The sequence below is a fragment of the Hyaena hyaena genome, unplaced genomic scaffold, assembly GCF_003009895.1.
Source record: "Hyaena hyaena isolate Hyena2069 unplaced genomic scaffold, ASM300989v1 scaffold_131, whole genome shotgun sequence".
Lineage (NCBI taxonomy): Eukaryota > Metazoa > Chordata > Mammalia > Carnivora > Hyaenidae > Hyaena > Hyaena hyaena.
In genome coordinates this window covers 1,588,493-1,615,164 of record NW_024080761.1, presented here as the reverse complement: position 1 = coordinate 1,615,164, position 26,672 = coordinate 1,588,493, and the positions used below count along the sequence as shown (strand labels likewise).

At 52.5% G+C, this 26,672-nt stretch overlaps 1 protein-coding gene and 1 non-coding gene across 2 annotated transcripts; one reads left to right on the top strand and one right to left on the bottom strand.

The window, feature by feature from the left end:
- Positions 1-3,815: 3,815 nt before the first annotated feature.
- LOC120235474 lies at positions 3,816-3,922 on the top strand. Its single transcript, XR_005529424.1, has one exon. It is a non-coding gene; the product is annotated as a U6 spliceosomal RNA (small nuclear RNA).
- A 15,685-nt stretch (positions 3,923-19,607) lies between these two features.
- On the bottom strand, positions 19,608-25,365 carry SRXN1 (sulfiredoxin 1). Its single transcript, XM_039237813.1, has 2 exons — positions 25,156-25,365; positions 19,608-21,811 (listed from the first exon to the last, which is right to left on the bottom strand). Exons 1-2 carry the CDS (start codon positions 25,363-25,365, stop codon positions 21,608-21,610), a joined length of 414 nt encoding a protein of 137 aa, XP_039093744.1. The 3' UTR covers positions 19,608-21,607.
- Between the last annotated feature and the right edge of the window lie 1,307 nt (positions 25,366-26,672).

Here is a 26,672-nt window from a genome sequence, read left to right as displayed (position 1 = left end):
ACCCTTGCACTTGCTGTGGACAGCACTCCAATGCCTGGAGCACTCTTCCTCTAGGTATTGCTCGGTTCACTGCCTCATCTTGTTCAAGTCTCTGCTTAGATGTCACCTTCTCACTGAAGGCACTGCCCTCTTGCACCCCATGCGTTCTCCTCATACCCGAACTACCCGCCTTACTTTATTGTTTTAGTTTGCCACGGCCCTTATAACTGCCTAACGTCCTTATATACTTTACTTAGTGTATTTAATATTTATGGCCTCTTCCCTGCTGCTGAATATCAATGCTACAGGGCAGGGATCACTGTTTATTCTTGAATGTGTCCCCAGTGCCTAAAATAGCATCTGACACTCAGTGATGGTTTGCGGAATGAATGAACTGCAGGAGCCCAGACTGGGGCCGTCCAGGTGCGGAGGGCAGATGGGGGTCAGGAAAAAGCAGGAGTGGAGAGGCTGGGTTGAGCCAGTGTATCAGGGCTAAAGGACATTCCATGAAAGTGGCAGCTTGCTGCCCGCCCCCCCTCCCCCCGCCTTATTGAAGATGCAAACGTGGGGGGCGTCTCCTGGGACTTTCCGCCTTCTCTGTCTTATGTGCCTCCGGATCTCTGGGCAACTGCCTGAGGTCCCTGCCCACTGCCCCAGAGACCTTGACTCACTCCTTCCTGTGCTATAAAATCAGTCCCCTTCCATCTGTGACATCCTGGACGCTGTTGGAGGAGGTGAGGCAGGGCAGATTGGTTGCAAAGAACTGTTGTGTGGCCCTGAGCAGCCCCACTGCACCTCAGTTTTCTGGTCAGCAAAATGGGAATGCTAGGAGTATGGATTTCAAGGCATGGCTGTGAAGCTGAATGAGATCATGGCAGGAGAGCCCTTGGTAGATGGAAGTGCTCCATGGACCCATTTGGGGGTAAAGGCATAGGGAACAAACCCTAGCTCTGCCGCCAAGCTCAGTCTTGTTGCCTGCAAAGTGGGCTGCATGTGCTAGGGTTGTTGAGAGATTCAATATGCAAAGGAAATTCTTAGCACTAAGTAAACATACAATAGTTGTTTGCATGTATTAATGGTAATGCTTTTTTATTTTTTTTTAAATTAAAAAAAATTTTTTTTATTTATTTCTAGGAGAGAGAGAGAGAGAGAGAGACACCGTGAGCAGGGGAGGGTCAGAGAGAGAGGGAGACACAGACTCTGAATTAGGCTCCAGGCTCTGAGCTGGCAGTCAGCACAGAGCCCAATGCGGGGCTCGAACCCACGAGCCGCGAGATCATGACCTAAGCGAAAGTCGGACACTTAACTGACTAAGCCATCCAGGAGCCCCATGGTAATGCTTTTTAAAAGTTTTTTAATGGTTTTTTTTTTTTTTTTTTTTTGAGAGAGGGACAGAGTGCAAGTGGGGGAGGGTCAGAGAGAGAGGGACACAGAATCCAAAGCAGGCTCCAGGCTCTGAGCTGTCAGCACAGAGCCCAACATGGGGTTTGAACTCACAAATCCTGAGATCATGACCTGAGTCGAAGTCGCTTAACTGAATGAGCTACTCAGGTGCCCTAATACAAATTCTTTTCTTTTTTTTTTTTAATGTTTATTTATTTACTTGGAGAGAGAGAGAGCATGAACAGGGGAGAGGCAGAGAGAGGGAGAGAAAGAATCCGAAGCAGGCTCTGCACTGTCAGCATGGAGCCCAACATGAGGCTCGATCCCATGAACTGGACCAAGAGTTGGACACTTCAACCACTGAGCCACCCAGGCATCTCTTAATGGTCATTATTCTAATAATGGTAGGGAATAAAATGTTACTGAGAAGCCATCTGGAAGCCCAGAGGGGACCATGACCACGGTCTTCACAGAGCACAACTTCAGCCCTGTGCCTTTTGTGTACATTTCACTTTGGTCTAGACTTCCTCCCACGCACAGGGTCACCTCTGCCCATTGCCTCCAGCAAGGCCATACCCAAGAGTACACTTATTCCCTACAACATAGGAGTGAATGCTGGTCTTGAAGCCAGCCTGGGAACGGGTGTATGGGGAGTTCAAATCCAGACCCCACCTCTTCCAAGCTGTAGTCACTTAGACATGCTGATTGCTCTATGCCTCAGTTTCCTTTTCTGAGAAAGGAGAATTATAATAGCTCTGGCCTCTTACAGCGGCCATGAGGATTGAGTGAGTTAAAGTGTGTGCAGTGCCTGGCACTTTGGCCTGGTACTTAGCAAGCAGATCATATGGAAGAAGGGTACTATCTTCATCCCAACAATAGGTAAACTGAGGCTCCGCCAGGAGAAAGAACTCGGTTCAGGTTATCGGTTGTAATGTGTATTAGCCCTGAGCTGGGATTAGTTTCATGACACTAGTAGAAACCCCAACCAGCAAACTCACTGTTGGCAAGATATCTTCTTTTATTCCTTAGTGGGTTTTCGTTGTTGTTAAGTGGGGTTAAGTCCATACCAATAAAGTCAGAAAAATGGATAAGGGGACAACTGAACCTTGAGAAAATCACACCCATGAACTTCTCAGAAATCTGGGGAAGCACTTAGCCCTGTATTAAAAGGTCTTGGGTTCTAGTTTGAGATGTCCTAGCAAGGTAATGGGAAATCCTTGAAGGCTCTTGAACAGGGGAAGCCTGAGCTTAAGGGATAGGTATCTGGCAGTGTATTTGGGTTGATTCATGTTTCTGGGGTCTGTATGTCACTGGTGGGGTGCGCATTGGCATGGTGATTGAATTCCATAAATATTCAAGATCTATTTGCAGAGACCTCACTGAATGGAAGGTGCTGGACTATTGTGGAGGATTTACAGCAAGCAAACCCAATCAAATCCTTCAGCTCTGTGCTTCCGGTGTGGCCACAAGCAGACAATAAGTGGATGTAAGACTCGATCTACTGCAGGCTGGTGGGAGGGGGAGAGGCTGAGTGGGGAGGGGTGATGCTTGGTGTGAGGCACAGATGGAGTGAGGATGAGCTGTGGAGACACACAGAGAGAGAACATTCTAGGTGGAGGGACTTTAAGGGGAAGACCCCGAGATGGGAGCATGCCTGGCAAGTTCAAAGTCTTGCCTGGAGCCCCAGGTGGGACAGAGAAGCAGAAGGCAGAAGGAATGGATGAGAGAGGTTGTGGGGTCCAACATGCAGGGCTTCAGAGCCATCTCAAGAATGTTCTACTCTGAGTAATGTGGGAGAGCATCAGAGGCTTCCCAGCAGAGGAGGGACAGTATCTGATTTGGGTCTTAAGGGGACCTTGTCTGGCCGCACATGGAGAATGGACTATGACATCCATGGTGAAAGCTGGGAGCCCATGGAGGGTGACTTGTTTGGCACGGTGTGGGTCGAGAAGGTGAGAAGTGCTCATCTGTCATGGAGAGATGGACTCAGGGGTTCCCGACGAGTGGGTGGTATCTGCCAAATTGCAAGTGCACCTACCCATTCACCTAGCCTATCTGCCTCTGGGGCTTTATCCCACATTTACACTCGCACATGTGTGAGATGACCCAGATACAGGGATGCCGACTGCCGTGCACAAGGAGAACAGGCTGGATGGAGCCAAACGTGGGTGGGGAGGTGGACGAAGTATTGCGGTCATGGGGAGGTGGAGGGAGTGTTGCGGTTGTGGGGACAGGAACCGCCATCTTGATGGCAAGCTGGGACGTTAACTACATAATGGGTGTAGGGTGTAGAAGATGACCCCCAATTCTCTGACAGTCTTCCCAGCACCAGGGGCAGTCTGTGCACCTACTCTCTGAACCTGGGCTGCTCCATGACTGCTCTGGCCAATACTGTGGCAGAAGTGAAGCTGTAGCAGCTTCTAGGCCCAGATCTTAAAAGACTAGCAGCTTCTGTGCTCACTTTGGCGGCACAGATGCTAAAATAGGAACGATCCAGAGAAGATTAGCACGGCCCCTGTGCAAGGATGACATGCAAATTCCTAAAGTGTTCCATATTAAAAAAAAAAGAAAAGAAAAGAAAAAGAAAAAGAAAAAGAAAAAGAAAAAGAAAAAGAAAAAGAAAAAGAAAAAGACTAACAGCTTCTACTTCCTCTTTCTTGGCGTGACCACTTGGGGAGAAGCCAGCTGCCACGAAGGAAGTCTAATCTCCCTGAGACTGCCATGCTGTGAGCAAGTCTAGCTGGCTACAGAGAGGTGTCATCTAGGATGAGTCACCGTGAGAGGGACCCAGAGATAGAGAAAGACCAGGTGCATCAAGGCTGCAGACCTGAGTGATGAAGTCAGCCATCTTGGAAGGGAACCTCCAGCCCCAGCTGTCTCGGTGACACCACACAGATCGGATGTGAGTGGCCCAGCCAAGCCCTTCCTGAATTCCCGCCCCACAAAACTATGAATAAAGCAAAGCATTGTGTAAAGCCTCTGAATTAAGGGTAATTTATTGTACTGCAAAGGAAAAACAGACCTTACCACCCAGCAATTGGGCGCCTGAGTCTTTGTCCAGATAAGATTCTCATGCGAGCCCTGAAAAGGACATGCCACTGTAGTGGCTGTGTGGTGACAGGGACTTAGGGAGTATCCAGATGCCCATTACTGGGGGTTAAAGAGGAAAACATGTGGGCGCAAACCAAGGAGCCCCAGTTCGCAACTAGAAGTCCTAAGTCAAGCCGCAACCCAAACTGATGTTAAACAGGGAATAAGCATCAGAGCAAAAATAAATGAAAATGCGTGCATACGGCGTCTGAGTGGTTCAGTTGGTTAAGTGACTGACTCTTGATTTTGGCTCAGGTCATGATCTTGTGGTCTTGAGATGAAGCCCCACTGTGGGCTCTGTGCTGAGTGTGGAGCCTGCTTGGGATTCTCTCTCTCCTTCCGTCCCTCTCTTGCTTGTGTGCTCACTCACGCTCACTCTCAAAAATAAAATAAGATAAAGTAAAATAAAATAAAATACAATGCATACACAGAAAGCTACAATACCCATACAAACATGCTGTACTCTTCAAGAATACTCACACACTGAAGAACACAGGGAGCTCATTAATATGGGTTGTTCTTTTTTTAAAAAAATTTATTTATTTTTTAAAGTTTTTTAATGTTTTTACTTATTTCTGAGAGAAAGAGAGAGACAGCGTGAGCAGGGGAGGGTCGGAGAGAGAGGGAGGTACAGAATCTGAAGCAGGCTCCAGGCTCTGAGCTAGCTGTCAGCATAGAGCCCAACGCAGGGCTCGAACCCACAAACTGTGAGATCATGACCTGAGCCAAATTCGGACGCTTAACCAACTGAGCCACCCAGGTGCTCCAACATATACATAAATTCTTACACAATATATAGGACTGTATTTCATTCTCTGAAGTATAGAAATGCCCATAATATAATATATACATTTCTATTTATAACATGGATCCTATCTGACTTGCATTGTTTCTTCCACAACATGCTTTGAAGATCCACTCTGTTGAGGCAAGCAGCTGCAGTTCTTTTTCACTAGTATAATATTTCATGAGATTAATAGCATAATATTCTATATTGCATGTATTGTAATGTAATACACTGTATATTATAATCTAATATTCCATTATGTTAATATACAGTACTACCATCTTAGTAGGCAGATGTGGTGTCTGAGTGCTTGGCACACATGGTCAAATTTCACCCCCTCATCTGTGACAGCCCCCGGACATCCTGTAGACCCACTAAATGTTAGCAATGCCAGTGACCTATGTCTCTACCAGGACTTCTTATTTTGAAACAATTTCAGGCTTATAGAAAGGTGGCAAAAATAGTGCAAAGAATTCCTGTATACCTCCACCCAGATTCCTCCAATGCTCACAGTTTACTACCCTTCCTCTATCATTCCCTCTCTGCTTACGTTTCAGTCTGTGCAGGAGTAAATTGCAGACATGGTGCCTCTTTACCTCGAAATTATTCCAGGTATATTTCTTAAAAACAAGACTGTTATTTTTTTGAAAAGATGTTTAATGTATTTTGAGAGAGCAAGAGAAAGACAAAGCATGAGTCAGTGAGGGACAGAGAGAGAGAGAAGGAGACACAGAATCCAAAGCAGGCTCCAGGCTCTGAGCTGTCAGCACAGAGCCTGACGCGGGGCTTGAACTCACAAACTGTGAGATCATGACCTGAACTGAAGTCTGACACTTAGCTGACTGAGCCACCCAGGCGCCCCCAAATAAGAACATCCTTAAAACCACCAGAGTACAGATACGAAAATCAGGACATCAACATTGTTACAAACTATTGTGTATGTTATAGACTTGGTGAAATGTTGCTAATTATTCCACTAATGTCCTTCATAGAAAACAAACTTCTTTTGGATCCAGTATCCAATCCAGGATACATGTTGCATTTAGTTTTGATGCCTCTTTAGTTTCCTTTTATCTGGAATAGCTCCTAAGGGTTTTTTTTTTTGTTTTGTTTTGTTACTGTTGTTTTGTTTTGTTTTGTTTTGTTTTTACCTCTGGGACCTTGACATCGTTTCATGGGCATAGACCAATTGTTTTGTAAGCTGTCCCTCTCGTTGTGTTTTTCTGATATTTCCTTATGATTAGATTCAGGTCAGGCGGTCTTGGCAATAACACCACAGCAGTGATACTGTGTCTTTCGCAGTCTGTCCTATCCGGGGGCACATAGTGTCAATTTGCCCTGCTGCTAGTGGTATTCACCTTGACCACTTGTGTAAGGTGCTGTCTGCCAGTTTTTGCCATGATAAAGGCACGATTTTTCTCTTTGTAATTATTAAATATCTGTGGGGAGACGCATTGAGACGATGCAAATATTCTGCTCTCTTCATACTTCCTACCCACAGGCTTTCTAGCAGGATGATATATTTTGCATTAAATGTAATTATTATTCGACCAAAGAAGACATGAGCGTGGACCAATAATTCAACAGTATAGAAAAGTATAAGGCAAGTCTCCCTCCTCCTCCCTCCCCAGCCACCCTCTCCTGCTGTTTCCTGCGTCCTTCCAGATTGTTCTAGGCACAGGCAGGCTGATACACACATGTATCTTCTTTTACAGTTAGATGCACATAGAAAGTAGGTGAATGTACATGTTGCTCCGCATCTTGCTTTATTTCACTTAGCATTTGGGAGGCCATTTTCTCTTGGCACGAGAGAGAGCTCTTCTTGATTTTAGAACCTTCCGTCCACCTGAGATGCAATCCCTTCATGTTCGCAAACAAGGGAATGGAGCCTCTGAGTGAGGAAGGGCCAGCTCCCCAAAGTCAGAAGGCCAAACAGACCTGGAAAGCAGTCCAGGACCCCTGCGCAAGGGAGCTGACAGGTCTCACCTCCGGGGAGCCGGGCCTTCCGGGGGGGCCTGGCAGACCCAGGCTCATGCCTGTGTTCCCAGCCTGGCTTCTCCCCGCGGCCGCCTCAACCGCCCGGGTCCCCTCCTTAGTTCTTGTTAGGGACTTCCCTCCAGCTCCCTGCTGGGCCCGGCCTTGGGAGCCCCCTTGATCCTCTGACAGCCCAAGACAGATTGTTGGGGAGTGTGTACTCAGGTGCAAGCCCAGCACATGGATGCCAGATGAGGTCAGGGGCCCGCTTGGTGGGGGGGATAGAGGACTGAGGGAGGTGAGGCTAGAGGATCCCACAGACACCTGCCTCGTCTCCCCTCCCCCCATTCCCGCCCTCCTCAGAACTTTGACTCCCCCCCAACTCCCCTCATATGGGGTGGGGCTCATCCACGTCCTCTCCCTTCCCCAGGCCGGGGGTGGAGCAGAGAGAAGTGAAGACATGAAATGCACCCTGCTTGGTTTGACGGCGGCCCAGGGCCTCCTGTGAGAGTCAGGTGGACGATACCTCTTCCCGAGCCTCAGTTTCCTTTGGGCAGTGAGGAAGAAACGGGCTTCACACGGGTGTCGCAGGCAGCGGGGCATGGCCCGTGTACGTCTCCATGGCCCCTCACTGGCCTCTCAAAACTCCCACTGTTTGGTCCTCTCTGGTGATGGAAGCCTCGAGCCGTCTTCCCTGACTCTCCCCACCCCAGAAGGAACACGGCTCCTGGGGTCCGGCTTGCTGACCCGATGGGGCTTCTGGAATGTGGCGCCTGGGGCTGCTGCGTGTGCTGGGAGAGCCCTGGCACAGCCATGGGCTGTGCTGGGTGCTCCTTCCCTGGCGAGGTGGCTCCTGCGCTCTGCCATTGGCTCTCCTTTCTCCTTTGCAGAAAGCTGCCCCCCTGTGGCTTCTTCAGGGCAGTGTGGTCCCCAGAGTGGGGAGTCTGCCTAGATGCCCTGGGACCCCCAAAAGACCTTTAGATGGCACCTCAAGTGGGCATCCAAGCACTGTGTGCTGTGCATGGAGGTGGTGAGCTGTGGGCTCAGAGAGGGGGGTGGGGCGCAGAGGAGGGGGCTCAGTGAGACAAGAAGCCATTCCAAGGACATGTGAGCAGAGACAGGAACAAGATTCAGTGGCACACGCAGGCCCTTGGTGAGGGTGACAGGGTCTCAGGGAGAGGCTGGGGGCACGAGACGGAGAGGGCAGAGCAGGGAGAGGGTGGGGCTCAGACCGAGGGTTGTGGACTCAGGGAGGGGACTGGACCTGGGGATTTGGGGGGATAAAGGCTCAGATAGAGGAATGGGGGACAGAGGAAGGGATGGCGGCACCCAGCCTCCTGTGGCTCGGGCAGGAGGGGAGGCCGGTCCCACGGAGGGTGGCATCAGTCCTGGGGGACTGGCCTGGGCCAGCAGCTCCTTCCCAGCACACGGCCCCTGAGCAGATGGTCCTTGCGGAGCAGCTGGGCGCAGTTTCCTGGGACCACAGTGGGCGTATCAGCACCTGTGTGGTGGTGCTAGCCTCCCAGAAGGTGCCATCCCGGGGTGGGGGGGGCGGGCGGAGCAGAGCTAGATTGCTGAAAGTGCCTCCCTGGCCTCGTGCGGGGCTGGGGAAGGTGCTGGGTCACCTTCCCTACAAATTAGGAGATGGTTGGAGGGCGATATCCACTGGAGGCAGGGGCCGGCCTCAATGATCTCAACACCAGGGGTGCGGGTTCCGGGGAGGGGACGGGGTTCACAAGCCCCCATATATCCTCGGACGTTGTGTCCGAGCTCCTGAGATGCTGTGGCTCACTGCCCACTGCAGAGATGAGGGAAGAGGCCAGAAAGGGATTGTCTGTTACTCAAGGTCACACTTGGTGAGGGTCTGTGCCAGACCCCACGCACAGGCTTCACTGAATCCTCACTACTAACCCCACGACGTGATGGCTGTGATTAACCCCATTGCACAGATGAGGAGGTGGAATCACGGAGCGGTCACACAGCCGGGAAGCCCCACTAGCTGGGATTTGAACCCAGTCATCTTGGCTGGTCTCTGCAGAGGCTGTAGGGCTGGGAAGCTCTCAGACCTGGGCTTCCCCTGGCCGAGGGGGCTGACGGTGCCTCCCCCCCCCCATTCCCCTCTCTGCAGGGATGCCGGGTATGTTTGGTGCCCCCGGCAGGGTTGGGAGGTGAGACTTAAGTATAAATAAATAAACAGGGAGCAGATGGCGGGAGGGGGGGTCCAGGGAGGGCCGGGGCCGGGGCCTCCCTCTTCTCCCTGGGAAAACATTACTGGGCCGGAGCAAATGGATTCCAGACTCGGGGCCTCGAAGCTCCCTCCCCAGGCCGGCTGTCCTGTCTGCTGGGCTGGGACCCAGCACAGCGCTTGGGAGAAACAGGGGGCTGGGGCCCTGAGGCCTGGATCCCGCCTTCTTCCTTCTCTTCTTCCTGTGTGGCCTCGAGCAAGTCATTTTACCTCGTCGTCTCCCCACTTCTGCACCTGTCAAATGAGCGGAAGGAGACCGAGTGGAAGGAGGCGGTCAAGTTTTTGGCTCAAGGGCTGCCTCCTCGAGGAAGTCCTCCTTGGTTGCTCCGTGAGGATTTTGTTAGAGCAACAGCTGAGCGTATCAAAAGGAAGATGGGCATTTGTGTCTTTCATCTCACAGCAACCCTTTCGGCAGATTCGCTCAGCATCTACTATGTGCTGACACCGTGCCACGTTCAAGGCTGGCACAGTGCCTGGAATATACTTTTGTCTGTAGCTCCAAACACTTGGTATGTGGGCAAATGAATGAGTGGGTGGAGGAAAGAGGAGACGGGGACCTGCCATGTGTCCCAAACGTGGAGCCTGCATCGCAGTGGTGAGGTGGGGGGTGGACAGAAGCTGATATGGGGGCGGGGGGTGGGGGACAACGACAAGGTCTTCAATCACATCGATGGCAAGAAAGTCATTCTTTTTTCAGTAGCTGCCAGGCCTTCGCACAGGCCAAGCAGCAAGTCTCCGAGACGCCAGGAACACCTTTCCAACACCCGTGGGTGTCTGTCTGTCTGCCGCCCTCTTTCTTTTTATAACCTGGAGAAAGCTGTCTTGTCCCAGCGTTTCTGCAGGCCAAGGTGCCAGCTAGCCTCGGGGAATGTCGTTCTGTTTCCGTTTTATTCATTGGGCCCGGTTCCTTTCTATGTGTGGTAAGGGATTTGGCGTTTTCATTTCCGTTTGGATCGTGCCGAGGGCAGTGCCAGCTGGTCCTGGAGAAATCCCGAAGTGGTTGGCAGTTTCTGATCAAGTGATGGTGCGGGGCCAGCGTGACGACAGGGCCACGAGGGGACGCGTGGAGGCCGTGGAGACGCTCTGCGTCCGGATTGAGGCGGTGGCTACGCGGGCGTGCAAATCTGTCAAAATGCACGGCGCCGTACGCTTTAAATGAATGCATTCTGTTGTAGGCACATTATACCTCAACAAGGCTCATTTAAGAACACGTATACCTCCCAAGGTGGACTGAAGATGTTTTGTGCGTGAGATATTAAGTGCAGATGTCCTGTGGCTGTGGCTGAAGTCGTGAGGATTGTTCCTGACACAGTAAAGTTTGGGAAATGTGGAGTCAATGAATACATGGATAGATAGGAGACTGAATGACTGACTGACTGACTGAATGAATGAATGACTAAATGAGCAAGTGAATGATTATCTACCTCATCTATGGTAATGAGTCCCTCTGCACAGTGCCCATGTATCAGGTGGTCACAGTCAGGGGTTATCCTATCTTAGCTTGCATAGCTCTGGCGATGGGACACTCACTACCTTATGACATCGTCCTTTCACTGGGACTGTGTGAAAGATTTTCCTCATATGAAGTTCATTTTCCTAGTGAGCCCCTGCTCTTTGCACTTCACAGACACATCTACTCCCCTCTCTGGGGACAGTGCAAATGCCACCAGTCTGCTCTACTCTGAGTTCTTTGTCTCAGATGCTAAGCTTCTCTGCCCACCAGATTCTGCTTGCATGCGGCTTACCTCATGGTGCGGCAGCAAGAAAAAGAACAAGTACATGGGCAAATAAACCAAATAATTACAAGCTCTGAAGGGAAATAAGGGGTTAGAATATCGGGGAGACCATGATGGAATCAGGGAATGAGGATGAGGAATCAGGGAAAGCCTTTCTAAGGAGTCGGCATTTGAGCTGAGTCCTGAAGGATGTGAAGGAGCTTGAAGAAGCAGAAGAAGGGCATTCCAGACTGAGTCGAGAGCAAGTGCAAAGGCCCTGAGGTCAGAAAGCAATTGGGAACTATAGGGCAGTCAGCCTGGCTGGAGTGCAATGAGCACAGGCAGTTCATTCAGGGCATTGATGGTGAGGAGTCTGGGATTATTTTTAAATTCAATCCTCAAACACTTAAAATTTTTTTTCTTACATTTATTTTTGAGAGACAGATAGAGACAGAGCACAAGGCAGGGGAGAGGCGAAGAGAGAATGAGATACAGAATCCAAAGCAGGCTCCAGGCTCTAAGCTGTCAGCACAGAGCCCAACCTGGGGCTTGAACCCATGAACCATGAGATCATGACCTGAGCCAAAGTAGGACGCTTAACTGACTGAGCCACCCAGGTGTCCCAAATCCTCAAACCCTTTCAAGCAAAGGGTGATATGGTTGATATCCTTACATTTAGTAGACACTCTTACTGAATTAAAATTAACTGAAGGCTTTTCTAGATCCAGAAGTTCGGCACTTCCAAAGTGATAATGAAATGCCTTCAAGAGACAGACTGAGTGGTGATCGATTACATGAGTGGCCTGCACAATGGGCCTGACCCCGTTTGAATCTTGGCTCCGCCTCATCCCCCTACTGTGTGACTGTGGGCCAGGGACCTCATCTCTCTGAGCCTCAGTTTCCTTATCTGCAAAGTGGGGATAATAAGTGTACCCACCTTATGGGGTTGTTGTATTAAATGACTTCATAGTTGGGAAGCATTTAAATAAAACCATAAGTTGGGGTGCCTGGGTTTCTCAGTCGGTTAAGCATCTGACTGCGGCTCAGATCATGATCTCATGGTCCGTGGGTTCGAGCTCCATGTCAGGCCCTGTGCTGACGGCTAGCTCAGAGCCTGCAGCCTGTTTCAGATTCTGTATCCTCCTCTCTCTCTGACCGTCCCCTGCTCATGCTGTCTCTCTCTCTCTCTCAGAATAAATAAAACATTAAAAATTTTTAAATAAAACCATAAGCGCTTTCTGTTTGTCAAACAAAACAAAACAAAACAAAACAAAACAAGGTGAGGATGCCGACAGCGAGATGATGAGTCCTTTTTCTTCAATCTCCTCAATTTCTGACTCTCCTGCAAGACAAGAGCCCTGGGTTGGGGGCGGGGGGTCTTTCAGACACTTGCTACAAAGAGGAAGCGACCTCAGCCGGATCCGGAGAAGTCAGACAGTGCCGTGTTTACACTGTTCATACCGACAGCCACATTTATTTATGTCACGTGCTACCCATTTTCCACTTAGTCTGGCTATCTCAAGTTTCCTTTAACCAAAAAAAAATTTTTTTTTAAGTAAAACAAAAGCAAAGAGATTCACTCATTCAAAAGCAGTGGTCCCTGGGGCGCCTGGGTGGCTTAGTCGGTTAAGCGTCCGACTTTCGCTTAGGTCATGATTGGTTTGAGCGGTTCGTTGGTTTGAGCCCCGCGTCGGGCTCTGTGCTGACTGCCAGCTCAGAGCCTGAAGCCTGTTTCGGTCTGTGACTCCCTCTCTCTCTGACCCTCCCCTGCTCATGCTGTCTCTCTCTCTCTCTCTCCTAGAAATAAATAAAAAATTTAAAAAAAAAGGGTTTCTTTTAAAAAATTATTTTTAGGGGCGCCTGCGTAGCTCAGCCAGTTAAGTGTCTGACTTCAGCTAAGGTCATGATCTCATGGTTCATGGGTTCGAGCCCTGCATCGGGCTCTGTGCTGACAGCTCAGAGCCTGGAGCCTGCTTCAGATTCTGTGTCCCCCTCTCTCTCTGACCCTCCCCTGCTCACACTGTCTCTCTCTCTCTCAGAAATAAATAAAACATTAAATTTTTTTTAAAAAGTAATAAATTATTTTTAAATCTGCCTATAAGGAGAGCAAAGTAGATTCTGTAACTATAACATTTTAAGTCAGTGGTTCTTCACCTATTTGGAGTCAGGTCTATGGGAGAATTGCTTAAAGTCCTCAGTGGAGGGAAGATTCATATGAAGCAACGAAATTTGCATTTGACCTATAACATGCGTTCGTTATGTTATTCAATAATAACTTTATGCTTTGTGACAAATAAAAATCATTCCAAAGGTCAAGAATTAGTTTCATAAGGTAATGGGTCCTTACCAATCATTCTCATAGTCGGATGGCTGTATTCATCTGCACTTTCCAGTTTGTCTCTAAGCCTGTCTTTTGTTACTCAACTATTACCTCATTTTTGGAACTGAAATATAAAATGCATAGTCTTGTATTTCTATAACAGATTGAAGGTGCAAAGGCCCTATAACCTACAAAGGCTTATAGGATCAGATATGCAAACAATAATAGCAACCTTTTGTAACAGGCAGCATACAAAGCAGTATCTCATTTAATTCTCTAATAACTCTATGATGTGGTTATCAATCCCACTCATTGATGAGGGAGCTGAGGCTTAGAAAGATGCAGTGATTTGCCTGAGTATTCATTAAGCACCTTCTTAACATCTGATACTAGACAGGAAGATGCAAATGAAATAAAACATGGACCCAGTAAGCTTTTAAAACTAAAAGTTTCTTTTTAAGTTTTTAAAAGCTCCAGTAATTAACATTTGGTGTTGTGTTGGTTTCAAGTGCACAAAACAGTGGTTTGGCAATTCTATACATTAGCCACTGCTCATTACAATTAAGTATATTCTTCTTGTTCCTACCCACCTCCCTTCTGTCATAAAATACTAAAAGCTTTTTGTCTTAATTAATTGTATTTTCAGTATGTCTATATTTGAAATTATGTTCTAGCCTTGTAGTTTAATGATACCCCAGACTAAAGATATGGAGAATTGACTTCTAAAACTCTACAAATGTTCATTTAGGAAATGATGTATTCAGGGGTGCCTGGGTGGCTTAGCTGGCTAAGCATCCAACTTTGGTTCAGATCATGATCTAATGGTTTATGAGTTTGAGCCCNACTCCCTCTCTCTCTGACCCTCCCCTGCTCATGCTGTCTCTCTCTCTCTCTCTCCTAGAAATAAATAAAACATAAAAAAAAAAAAAATTCAAAAGCAGTGGTCCCTGAAGGTGATACAAAGCCCGCCTTCCCAAGTGGCCCATATTGTAAAGGGAGGCTGTTGGTGGGCTTCAAGAGATGTTTTTCTTTACAAAAATTTTTTTTCTTTTAATATTTATTTATTTTTGAGAGAGGGGCAGAGAGAGAGGGAGACACAGGATCCGAAGTGGGCTCCAGGCTCTGAGCTGTCAGCACAGAGCTGGACGCAGGGCTCGAACTCATACCTGTGAGACCATAACCTGAGCGCAAGTTAGACACTCAACCGATGGAGCCACCCGGGCACCCCCTGAGAGGTGTTGTTCTAGCCTCACCCCTTCACTGTGCTCCTGGGGGACCAGAGGACCTACGTCGAGTTCTGTGCTTGGCCACGCCTACCAGGGTTACCAGTGGAAGAGGGGAGCTCACCTCAGGGACTCTGTCCATGAACACTGTGGAAAGGGCTGGTGGACCCCCAAATCTGGGGGTCGCCAAGGTCCTTCCTCTCTCCTCCCTCAGCTTCAGTTCCCTCCACTGGAAAATTCTGGGACTCCGACTTCGTATTACATCTGGGGTCTGATCTCTCTACCTGGTCCAGTCTACCAACCACCTCGTGGGCCCTGGGGACAGCAGCAGACTCCCCCTCCCCCTCCTTCCCATCCCTGCTGCTCTCAGCCGCCAGAGCCTCCAGATCAGGTCTCTCCTCTGCCCAAAACCCCACATGGCTCCCAGATAACTTGGAGGGAAAAACAAACAAACAAACAAAAACCAACAAGGTCCTCACCATCTCCGAGGCCCCTCCCAAGTGGACGGTGGCCGTCTCTCCCAACTTTGTCACCCACCCAGCCCCAGCCTTTGTCCCATCCTGGCTGCCTCCACCACAGTGCCCTCCTTGCTGTTTCTTGGATGCTCCAAGCAGTTTCCCACCCCAGGGCTTTTGCATGTGCTGTTCCTTCTGCTTGGAACATGCTTCCCTCTGACCTCTGAAGGGCTTCCCTCCTCTCTGTTTGGATCATTGCCCGCCCCCCCCCCCCCCCCGCAGAGGTCAACTACCTTATCAAATTAATATTTTCCATCTCATTCTTTTGCCTACCGCGTACTCCACGTTATACCCGATACATGTTTCCTGTGTGCTTATTGCCCATCTCCCCTGAATGGACCTCAAGGGGCCAGGGGTTTCGTCTGTTTTGTGCTCTGATGAGCCCAGAGCCTGGAACACTGCCTGGTGCACAACGGGTATCAGACACCAGTGTGTAGGGTGAAAGTCCAGGGAGGTGTGCAAAGGGCCAGGAAGGCCGAGAGCCCTGTCCTTTGGTTCCCTCTCTGGTCACGGTTTCCTTCTCTTCCTGCGGTCGCCCCTCACCCCTCACCCCTCAAGAAGCTTACCTCTGAGGGGAAAGTTTTCCAGCGGCAGGCAAACGGGGTCTCTCCCCTCCAGGCCTGTGGGGAGCCTCCGAGCATCCTCAAAGGACAGAGGGCCTTAGGGGCAGAACATGCTGGATTTCCGCAGTCACCCTGCTCCCAGCCTGTGTTCTCATCTGGAAAGAGGAAAGCGAGGAGGCTGGGCGACCCTTGAGGGTGTATTGTACAGACAGGAAGACTGAGGCTCAGGGTGGTGAACGTGTCTTCCGGGCCCCTGGGGCCTCGGCTCCCTCCCTCTGCAAAAGGAGGGTAATACCTCCTCCCTCCTAAGCTTGTTGCCAGGGTTAAAGTAATTAAACAAAGCCTTTAAGTACTTAGTAGGGCCTGGCACACACTAGGTGCGCAAGAAATGCCAGCCGTTACTGCTGGTGTTTTGCAAGGCGAACTTATCCACAGCCAGGAGGTGGCAAAGTCAAGGTTCATACCCAGGTCTGCGTGGGTCTAAAGTGACTCCCCCTCGCAGACACAAAACAACGACCATTATAGTAATAGTAATGACCACCATTCATTCCGCCCCATATGGGAGCCCCAAGGGTTAGAGAGGAAGGTCATCAGGTGGTGGCACCTGTCCCTGGCTCCCTGCGCAAGGACGGGCTGGCGGCCACCGCGACCTCCCGCTGGGGGCGCCCCCGCTCCCGCGGCCTGGGGGGCCCTGGGCGGCCCGGGGAGCCCCCCGGGGGAGGCGAGCGAGGCCTTCGGGCTCTGGAAGGAGCCACAGCGCCTGGAAGACATTACACGGCTGTCGGCCGGGGGGCGTCGCTCAGAGTTCCGGAGGGGGTCCCGGCGGCGGACACGCCGGGCGAGGGGACGGCCCCGCCACAAAGCACGCTTTGTTCTGCGCTCCCCCCGGGAGCTGGAACCAATGGATTGGCGGCAGCTGAGGTCATCTGTCAGGCAGCGCCGGGGGTCAGGCCCGGGGACGGGAAGGGGCCGCGAGGGAGGGCCGGGCGGATCGCCGGCAGGGGTCCGCGTGTGCGCGCGGTTAACGAGGCCGCGCCCGCCGGATGCTTGGGGGGGGGGGGCGGTCGGCGCCCCGCTGCGGCCTCAGTTTACCCATCTCTCCGACACGGAAGAGAAAGCTGCCCTGTCCACCTGTCGGGACTCCTGCGTCAGGGGCGGAGGCGCTGCTGGCGACGACGGCCCCCTGGGATGACCCCTTCCTATCTTCCCGCGCTACGCGAGTGCCAGAGTCAGAAACGGCCCCCATGGGCAGAGTCGCGCGGAAGCGAATGTGGGTGTAAAGACGCACGTGTATGGGAGACCCGGCGGCTTCTCCTGGCCCAGCGGAGTCAGAGCCTCTGCCCGGTTCCCCACTTTGACCCCGGATGCTGGACTGGGCCTGCCTTTCCTCCAGGGCTGACAGGTGGAGCTGCCTAGACTCAAATCCAGGAACCCCCGGAGCCCATCCCCCAAAGGGGAGGGCGGGGCTGGAACCTCCCCACCCCCACTCGCTGCAGGTGTTTTTCTGACCTGAGGCAGATTGGGTCTGAACACTCTTCTCTATCCCTCCCTCCCAAAAGACATCCCCATTTATTCATTCATTCACGCCCCCATCCGGGTGTGCCTCAGTGTTCCCATCCATACAATGAGACAATTAGGCTTCTAAACATTCAGTACAGGGGCCCCTGGGGGACATCAAATCCAAGGAACCCCAGAATTTGCCCAAAATATTTGTGTGTGTTGCTGGAGAAAGGGCTCAGGGCTTTTTTTTTTTTTTTTTTTGATTCTCAACCGTGTTCATGACCCAGAAAAGGTTAAGAAACACTGCTTGGGGTGCAGGGAAGGAAAGCAGCCCCCGAAACTTTGCTGGAGGAAAAGGCATTTGGAACCACCACTCTGCCATCTGCTAGGACCTGAGAAGTTAGAAATTGAGCCGCGTATCAGCCAGGCAGTCCCTCTCCTACGGGGACAATTGAGAGAGCACAGTGAGTGACAGTGGAATTGCTCATGACAGCAAATAACTGGAAAGCTCGATGTCCATTAACAGGAACATGACTGGCAAATGGTGTGTTCAGACCCTGGAATGCCACAGAGCAAGTAAAAGAATGAGCTAGACCTACACTGAATTTATTCACCCAACAAATATGTAGTGAACTTAGTGATACTATGTATCAGACACCATTTCTCCCAGTGGACCTGCAGTGATAAAACAGATCAAGCCTTGCTTGGAGAATGTTTTCTAGCGGGTGAGCCAGACACAGATGTAGAAGATATTTTCAAGGAGTGCGGTAAATGCCACAGAGAAAATAAAGGCGAGGAAGGTGATAGAGTGATGGGGGGTGGGGGGACTGTTTTAGACAGAGTGGTCAGGGGAGGCCCTTCTGAGGAGGTGGCCAGAACAAGGGAGACTCTTGGAGAAGAGCAAAGACAGTTAATGGGGGGGATGGCCTGGCACCGTGCCCGGGGAGAAATGCAATCTGCGAAATGTGAAAAAGAAAAGCATGCCTTACTTACGCTTTACACACGACGTTATCACAAAGTTAGAAGAAGGTCTGGACACATGCTAAATTCATGAAGGTAACTGTCCCAGAAGAGGGGAGGGCAAAGGCACCGCCAGGGCTGGGACTCACGTGGCCTTCAGCTTGCCTCTCATATTTTAACTTTTTATCATGTAGCATTTTAATACCTTAACGTTTCAAAGATTGAATATAGGCACACATAACTTGTGAAATCAAAAACCATTTTAAATCTTCCACGGTGAAGGGTTAGGTTCCGGGCAGCGCAGGGCGTCAAGGGGTCCCTACACACGTTCACTGGACCCAGGTTCCTGGGGAGCCGTGGTTTGTCCGAGGAGGGGACACACCGTTGGGCTGGGGAGCCCAGCAGAGGGATGTGGCTCAGCCTGGAGTATCCGGAAGCTTCCTGCAGGAGGTGCCGTCTTTGCTGAGCTTGAGACCATGGGGCTCAGCACCCCCAGGGTAGACTAGGGAGGCCACGGTGCGTGCAAGACCACAGAACAGGAACGAACCGGGTAAATAGAACCTGAAACTCTGGGCAACTGGTCTACCGCGGTCGCAGCCAGGCCCCTCCCTCCACCCTCTCCCCACAGCCCCTGCTCCGCCGGCTAGAGGCCCCGCCCAGCTCTGCCGGGCCAGAAAGCAGCGCCACCTGCTGGCGCAGGAGAAAAACGCAGCTCGCAACCTCCACCGAGAGCAACCAACCAAGGCAGTTTTCAAAACCCTGCTCCTCCTCCTGTTCCAAGTCTGTTCCTCACCGCCCTCCCGGTGTCTGGCAAGGTCTAGACCAAGCTGCTGGCTTGGGTCTTATCTGCAAGAAGGGAAAGGCTTTTCAGGAAGGGGCAACCATTCCGGTACCCTAGACCCACCAGTGGGTCCGGAGGGGACTACTCCCGTGAGCCCGTGCAGCAGCTCGGGACAGCAGTTTACCCAACCTGCCCCCGGCTTTCTGACCCTTGGTACAGATCTTAGGGGTAGACAGTCCACTCGACAGCTTGGAAGAAGTCCCCAGGGAAGGGCTTGTTCGACGTCACCTGATGAATGGGTGTACAAGCTGATCCCATAACACGGGCTCCTGGGACCCAGCCCAAAGTGCGTGGAGGGGCTGTCCCCGTGTTTGAAGAGAACTGCCTCAGTCTAGATCAGTGGTCTCAGCTTCTGGTTCCCGAATAGCAGCAGCAGCAGCAGCACCTGGGAATTTGCTAGAAAAGCAAACCCGCAGGCCTCACTCCAGACCTACCAAGTCGGAAACTCTGGGGGTGGGGCCCAGCCGTTGGAGAACCTAAGGCGGCAGTCGGGAGTAATGATATCCCCTCGCTTTTATTAAATAAGCCTTTATTTGGGAATGGTTTTTGAATTGCATAAAAGTTGCAAAGAGAGTAACGAGTTCCCGGATACTCTGCACCCCGCCTACCCCCCATCATCTCCCATTTTACACGTACATTTCCCAAAACTAAGAGCCCGACATTGGTAGGTTATTAAGTAAAACCCAGACCTCATTCAGATCTCCAATGTTTCTGTCACTGCCCTTTTTTGGTTCTAGGATGTCCCACTGCATTTAGGACTGTATTCATTTTAAATTTAAATTGGTCGCCTCAGTCATCTTTGCCTGGGAGAGAACGGGTGGGAAAGCAGTGATCTTTGTTACCGAGCTGGGGAGATGGAAACCACCTGTGACCAAGTTTCCTTAGCAGGGCGATGAGAACAAAGCCTGTCTCACTCGGCACCCTTCCTGTCCCTCTTCCTGTCACCTGAGACTCTTATTTTCAGAAGTCCCTTTGGAATGTCTCACCCGGCCTATCTCTATCCCACCATCTCAGACCCTGAGAGATGCCTGTACTAGAGCAGGCCCCGCCCTGGGAGATTCACCCCTGCCCCTTCGCTTCATCCCCTAGATTTAGGGGCCAGGCCAATGTCTTGGTAACCAACCTCAGCTTGGGCAGATCAAGGCCCTGTGCAATCAGGCAGAAACGGGTATTTGCCGATGCACAGCTGCTTATGACTCATGACAAATGCCACCAATCGTTTGCAGTGTCTCCCAGTAGGAGCTGTAGTCTGTTTTGCCACCCCTTGAAATCCAGGCCAGTCATATGATTTGCTCTAACCAAAAGAATATCGCAGAGGTGATGTTTTGCCAATTCTGGGCCTAAAACTCAAGAAGAAGCCAGCTGAACAAGCCTGAGCTGAGCTGCTGGAGAGACTGCGTAGAGGAGGGCCAAGTCAGCCCGGCAACAGCCCGCCCAATGCTAGACAAGTGAGTAGGGCTATCCTGGACCATCCAGCCCCTTCTGGGGTACCAGCTGGCTGCATGCAGCCTTGGGGGTGACCTTGGGTGAGACCAGCAGAACTGTCCACATGCACCCGGCCTAAACTACAAACTCACAGAACTACGGGCGAATGAATGCTGTGCGTTTAGCGGTCAGGTTCTGGGATGGTTTGTTACACAGCAAAGACTAACTGATACACAGCTCCTCATGTCTCTCTTGGCAATGGGATTCCAATTATTTTATTTCAGGAAACAGTGTGCCAGTCCCAGGAGATGGGATATGAAGGGTCTGCTACTTATGACAATTCTGCTCCCTGCCATCTTAACTTTCTTTGCAGCCAGGAGTGGGAATGGTAGCCGGTTTGGGCCAAGGACACCAAACGGAAATATGCAGGGGGATGGAACAGGAAATAGGCCTCTGCAAAAGGTGAGAGTTTATAAAAGAAGTTGACAGCAGGCTTGGCCCTTCCTCCTCCCCTGCACCTTTCTCCCTTGACCACAGCCATGAATTCTGGAGGCACGCCTGCGATCTTTGACCACGAAATAACAAGCAAGGAGGGAGGGGCCAAAAGGAATCACAGGGCTGTGAGCTCTGCCTTTGCCAGGGTGCCGAACCACTACCACCTCCCTCCAGAATTCCTGCTATGTGGACACACTTCTCTCTTTTTAAGCCGCTGTAACTTAGGCCTCCTTTCCTCGCAGCCGAATGTATTCTGCCTACTGGGAAAGACACAGACAAAACTGTGTCCTCGGGACTCGAGCCAGCAGTCTGGGGCTCTCCGAACCCATCTCCTTTTCCATCGCGTGCTCTCCAAAATACCTCGAGATCAAAGATATGACCCCATTTTCGCGGCAGTCGGATCTGGGGCTCCCACACCATTCAGGAATGAGTCCAAGGCCTGGCAGCTGGCGATCAGGTGCTCAGAGTCAGACCTCGCCCCGTCCCCGGGCACAGGGAAGGCACCCCTCCACCTTCTGCATGGCCCCGCCCACTGGAGGCCACGTGGGTCTTCTGGGCCCTCGGGAAGGGGTGGCAGGTGTCAAGGCGGCTGCTACTGCAAGTCCGGTGTGGAAGCACCCAGGTACACCCTGAGGTCCGAGAGGGTGGACTGGACGAGCTTGGCAGGGATGGTCTCTCGCTGCAGCTGCCGGTAGGCTGCGTAGCGGTGGCAGCCGCCAAAGGAGTAGAAATAGTCACCACCCTGGGCCCCTTTGATCCAGAGGACGTCGATAGGGGGGACGCTGTCGGGATCCTCCTGGAGAAGAGGGTACAGAGTCAGTTAGCAGGCCCAGCGTCTGGTGGTTTGCAGAGGAGACTCTGTGAGCCGCACCGAGCTTCACGTGGTCCTCACGCGGGCGCATGCTGGCTGGGGAGAGGCGCCTGTTAAATGCTCGGGGCTTTGGGGAGCTGCTTGTCATCTGCTTGGTAGCTTGAAAATCAGCCACGGTGACTGATGTCAGGGAAACGAGCAGCCACTACAAGTTAGGGCTCCCCCCGCCCCACTCCTGCCAGAGACCGGATTGTTAAACATGTTTATTATTCTCCCACAATCACAGACGCACTATCGGTTGGACTCTCTTCTAAACTCTGGGAATAAGGTTCAGCCGGAACGGGATGGACACAGCAATTGCCTTCATGGGGCAGGTGGAAGGGAAAAGTGAGTGTTGGAGTGACAAACACGAGGAGGACAGGAACACAGGTTGACAGGGCCAGGGGTGGGTATCTCAGAGGCCCCGCTGAGGTGACGAGGGAGCAGAGGCCGAACACAGAGGAGCCAGCTTGGGAGGAGGGTGACGAGTTTCGAATCAGAGCCTGACTGCCGGGGCTCAGCCTCAAATCTCAGCTCCGCTACTTCACTATGTGATCTCGGACAATTAACGTCTGTGCCTCAACTGTCCCATCTACCAGATAGGGGCGTCTTATCAAAGACCAGAGACCCACGTCATAGGGCTGTTGAGTTAAATGAGCTGCGAACAGTGCTTGGCACGTGGGAAGTGCTCAGTAGGGTCTGCTCTGGGTTACTGGCGGAAAGAGCGTTCCAAGCAGAGGGAACAACAAATGCAAAGGGCCTGAGGTCAGAACAAGTTCACCGTGTTGGAGGCCCGGGCAAGGAGGCCAGTGTGATCAGAATGGACTTGAGGTCAAGGAGTACAGCTGGTCAGAAAGGTCAGAGGGAGCCAGACCGGACAGGTTTGTTTCTAAGAGGAGTGGCTGGGCCCTGGAGTGTTTTAAACAGTAGAGGGTGACGTGATCTGATGACCATTGTAGGAAGCTGTCACTTGAGAGCAGGCTCGGCGGGGTGGACAGAGTCAAAAGCAGGGGAGACCGACGCAAGGCCTTAGCAGGTATCCAGCAAAAGATGCTGGACCGGGAGAGGACAAGTTTGGGACATGGTGGCAGATCTGAGGAGACCAGGAGATGGGGTGAATGTAACAAGAGAATCTTCTCTGACTTTCTCTTAGGGCCCTGAGCAGCCTGGTGCAGACCACGTGGTCCTGTGAACAGGGAGGGCCTGGGGCAGGGTGAGGGCAGAGGGGACAGTGGGGAGACCACCTTCGGCATGGCCCCCGGGTGCTCTTTCATGATGCTTATTTGATAGATTCATGTCTCCATTCCTTCCAGAAATGATTCATAAGCAGTATTGGCCAGGAGAGGCAGGGGCTCCAGAGCCCAAGAAAAACCGGGGTTTGCATTTCGGCGCCTCCACTGAGCAGCTAGGGGACCCAGAGCAAGGAGCCTCGCCTTCCCTGGGCATAGTGCCTCATCTGTCAAAGGGGAGTGGGCGCTCTATCAGGCTGCCGATGGAGAGTCACAGAGCTGATGTACACGAGGCGCGGGGCACCAACGAGGGGCATTGTACTTGCTAGACGGGCCGGGCGCTGGGTGCACGATGGTGGGTGGGCAGCACCACAGCCCCCTGAGATGTCCATGCCCTAACCCTTGGAGCCTGCGAACATGTTACCTTACAAGACGGAAGGGCTTTGCAGGTGGAACAGAGTTAAAGGAGATGGAGAGATTATTCTGGGGTATGGAGGTGGGCTGACTGTAATCACTGGCGTCCTTGACAGTGGAAGAGAAAGGCAAAAGGGGAGGTCTGATGGTGCTGGCTTTGAGGACGGAGGAAAGAAGCCACGAGCCAAAGCATGCGGGCGGCTTCCAGAAGCTGGGAAAGGCAAGGAGGGGGATTTTCCCCAAGAGCCTCCAGAAGGAATACAGCCTTGCTGACACCTTGATTTTAGCCCTGCGAGACCCCATTTTGGATTTTTATATGTTTTATTATATTTTTAAGTTTATGTATTTATTTTAGGGGAGGAGAGAACAGGGGAGGAGCAGAGAGAGAGGGAGAGCGAGAGAGAATTCCATGCTGTCTGCGTGGAGCCCAACTTGGAGCTCGAACTCACAAACCAGGAGGTCACAACTTGCATGGAAACGAACCAGTCACTTAAGCAATTGGGCCCCCCAGGAGCCCCCCTCCCCCACATCTGGGGCTTTTAGACTACAGAAGTATGAAATAATAAATTTGTATTGTTTTAAGCCACTAAGTTCCTGGTAACTTGTTACAGGTGCCACAGAAAAGGAAGGAGTGTGGTTAGCAAAGCCGGGCTTGGTTCTTACCCTCACAGAGCATATGGCTCTAGCGTGGAAGGCAGGTGTCTAAACAGGCATTAAAACCCAGTGGGATCAGAGTTATGCTGGTGGGCATGCAGGTGTCTGGGAGGCCCACAGGAGGCCACTAACCCAGCAGGGGGCACCAGACACTGACACTGGGACCAGAAGAGCAAGAAGGAGTCAGAAACAGAAAAGAAGAGATGTGAGAGTTCCCGGCAGGGATGAAAGCCTGTGCGAAGGCCCCAGAGTGGGAGAGCACATACATGGCTACATCCTTCACAAACAGCCAGGCCCCATGCCAGTGTTGAGGAACCGGCCAAGATAGAACGTGTGCCCATATCATGTCAAGATAGGACATGTGCCCTTGTGCATGAGGTCGGGAAGACAGCCGATACAACACAAACAAATGTCTAAAGTTCCTGCCAGGATCACGTCCCCATTCTTGAACACCCTCCCTCACTGGGGGGAGGCTCACCCCTGTCCTCTCTCAGTTCCAGTTTAAACCACCCCCCCCCCCCAGCAGACACGACAGGTCCAGTCCCACAGCCACTGGCTGTGACAGCCGGAAGTGACCGCACGACTTAATGCCAGCGAGTGTGGGGGCCACGCTGCTGGGCACTGGGGCCAGTCCGTGCCACTTTCGAAGAGCTTGACCTTGGACAAGGTACTGAAAAAAAGAAAAAAAAAATCCTCCCGTGCCTCAGTTTCCTCGTCTGTAAAAGCGGAACAGTATCTACTTCACAGGGTTGCACGGAGCTCAGGCACTAGAAACAGCTCCCGGGGACTGCAAGTGCTATCTTTATGAACAGAGTTAGCGATCGTTATTTGAATGAGCCCGTCCAATCTGCCGCTTGCGCAAGTGAGGAAACAGAGGCCCAGAGAGGCCCAGCCCCTTGCTCAAGGTCACACAGCAAACGCTGAGCTCCGCCAGTCCAGGACGACCCCCCTACCGCGGAACCCTCCCTCCGGCCGGGCTCCCAGGGGCCTCACCCGGATCGTGTCCACGAGGCTCTGCACCTTGGCCGGGTCCAGCACGGACGGCAAGGGCCGGATAAGCACGCTCATAGGGACGTTGTGCACCGCGGCGATGCAGCCGGAGTGGATGCTGCCGCCCTGCGCGCCGCCGCTCGGCGCGGGGGCCCCCGGCGCCCCCGGGCGCGCCCCGGCCCTGCCCAGCGCCCCTCCAGCTCGCAGCCCCATCGCGCCGCCGCCGCCGCCGCCGCCGCCGCCGCCGCCGCCGCCGCCGCGCCGCCTCCCGCGGGCTTTAACCCCGGCCGGGCCGTACCACTCGTCGCGGGCGGCGGGGGCGGGCGGCGGGCCCAGAGCGTGTCTCCCCGCCCCTCGGTGGTCCCGCCCCGCGCTCCCCTCTCGCTCACGGCGCGTGGCCGCCCGCGCCGCACTCGGCCTGGCCGCCGGGGGGCGCCCCGCAGCCTCCCCTCCGCGGCGCCGCGTCCGGGAGTGGAAGCGCCCGGGCGGGCTGACTCAGGGTGAGTCTGCAGGTCGCGGGGCTGGAGGGACACGGCTGACGCACCGGCCGGGGTGACTCAGGCCCAGGGCGGGGGTGGGGACGAGGGGGCGGCCGACCCGCCGAGCCAGGATGAGTCGGCAAAACCCGGCGTGCTCGGCTGCCCCGGCCCCGCGGTGGGAGCCTTTGCCGGAAGGGCCGAGGAGGGGATACTCATACCGACAGGAGTGAAAGTACGAATCTGGGGCCGGCGGACGCTGTTCTGAACACTCTGCGTGTATATTAACGTATTTAAACCTCCACATAACCCTGCAAGATAGGTGTGATACTTGTTCCCCTTTTACAGATTAGTAGACTGAGGCACAGGGAGCTTAAGGGATTTGCCCAGGGTCATGGAGCTAGTAAGTGGCTGAGCCGGGTCCAGACTGTCTCTCTCCAGAGTACTATTTGTACTTCACTGCTGGCTGCCTCTGTGCAGCAAAAGGAACTGTCCCAAGGAGCCTTCTGGAAGGCTGCTGACAATGGCACTGCCCCAGACATGCAGACTGTCTCGTCGCATCCTCACAGCACCACGCCGATGTAGGTGTTAGGGCCAGGATTATTGAACTGCTTTTCCAAGGTGTGGGGCAGCTGGAAATGAACGTCATCTGAGCCTGCAGCCCAGGGCCACTTAACCACCAACACCTGCTTACCGTTGTGGACACCAGGCTGCAGGGGGTGGTGGTGATGGCCCGGGTCCAGGTATGCTGAGTGCCAGCCCCACTCTCTCCCATTCAAAGCCCTCTCTCCCCTCTGGCCCAGATTCAGCACTCAGTGTTCTCCTGAGGGGGTGTGAGAGGGAGGCAGGGGGAGGTAAGCAGAGGCTCCTGGTTTCAATTCCAGGTGTTTATCAGCATCTATGGCAACTGTAGGATTTTGGCCCAGAGTTGCTTGGGTTTGGATCCCAATTGCCCACTACCTAGCTGTGTGGTCTCAGGCAAGTTGCTTCACCTCTCTGTGTCTCAGCGTTCTCTCCTTTTTCAATGGTTGTGAGGAGACTGTG

Excerpts from the sequence above, each read along its gene's own strand:
- SRXN1 (XM_039237813.1), bottom strand. The coding sequence starts at position 25,365 with ATGGGGCTGCGAGCTGGAGGGGCGCTGGGCAGGGCCGGGGCGCGCCCG. Across the intron at positions 21,812-25,155 it reads GCCTCGTGGACACGATCCGG|GAGGATCCCGACAGCGTCCC; the intron begins GTGAGGCCCCTG and ends CCTCTTCTCCAG.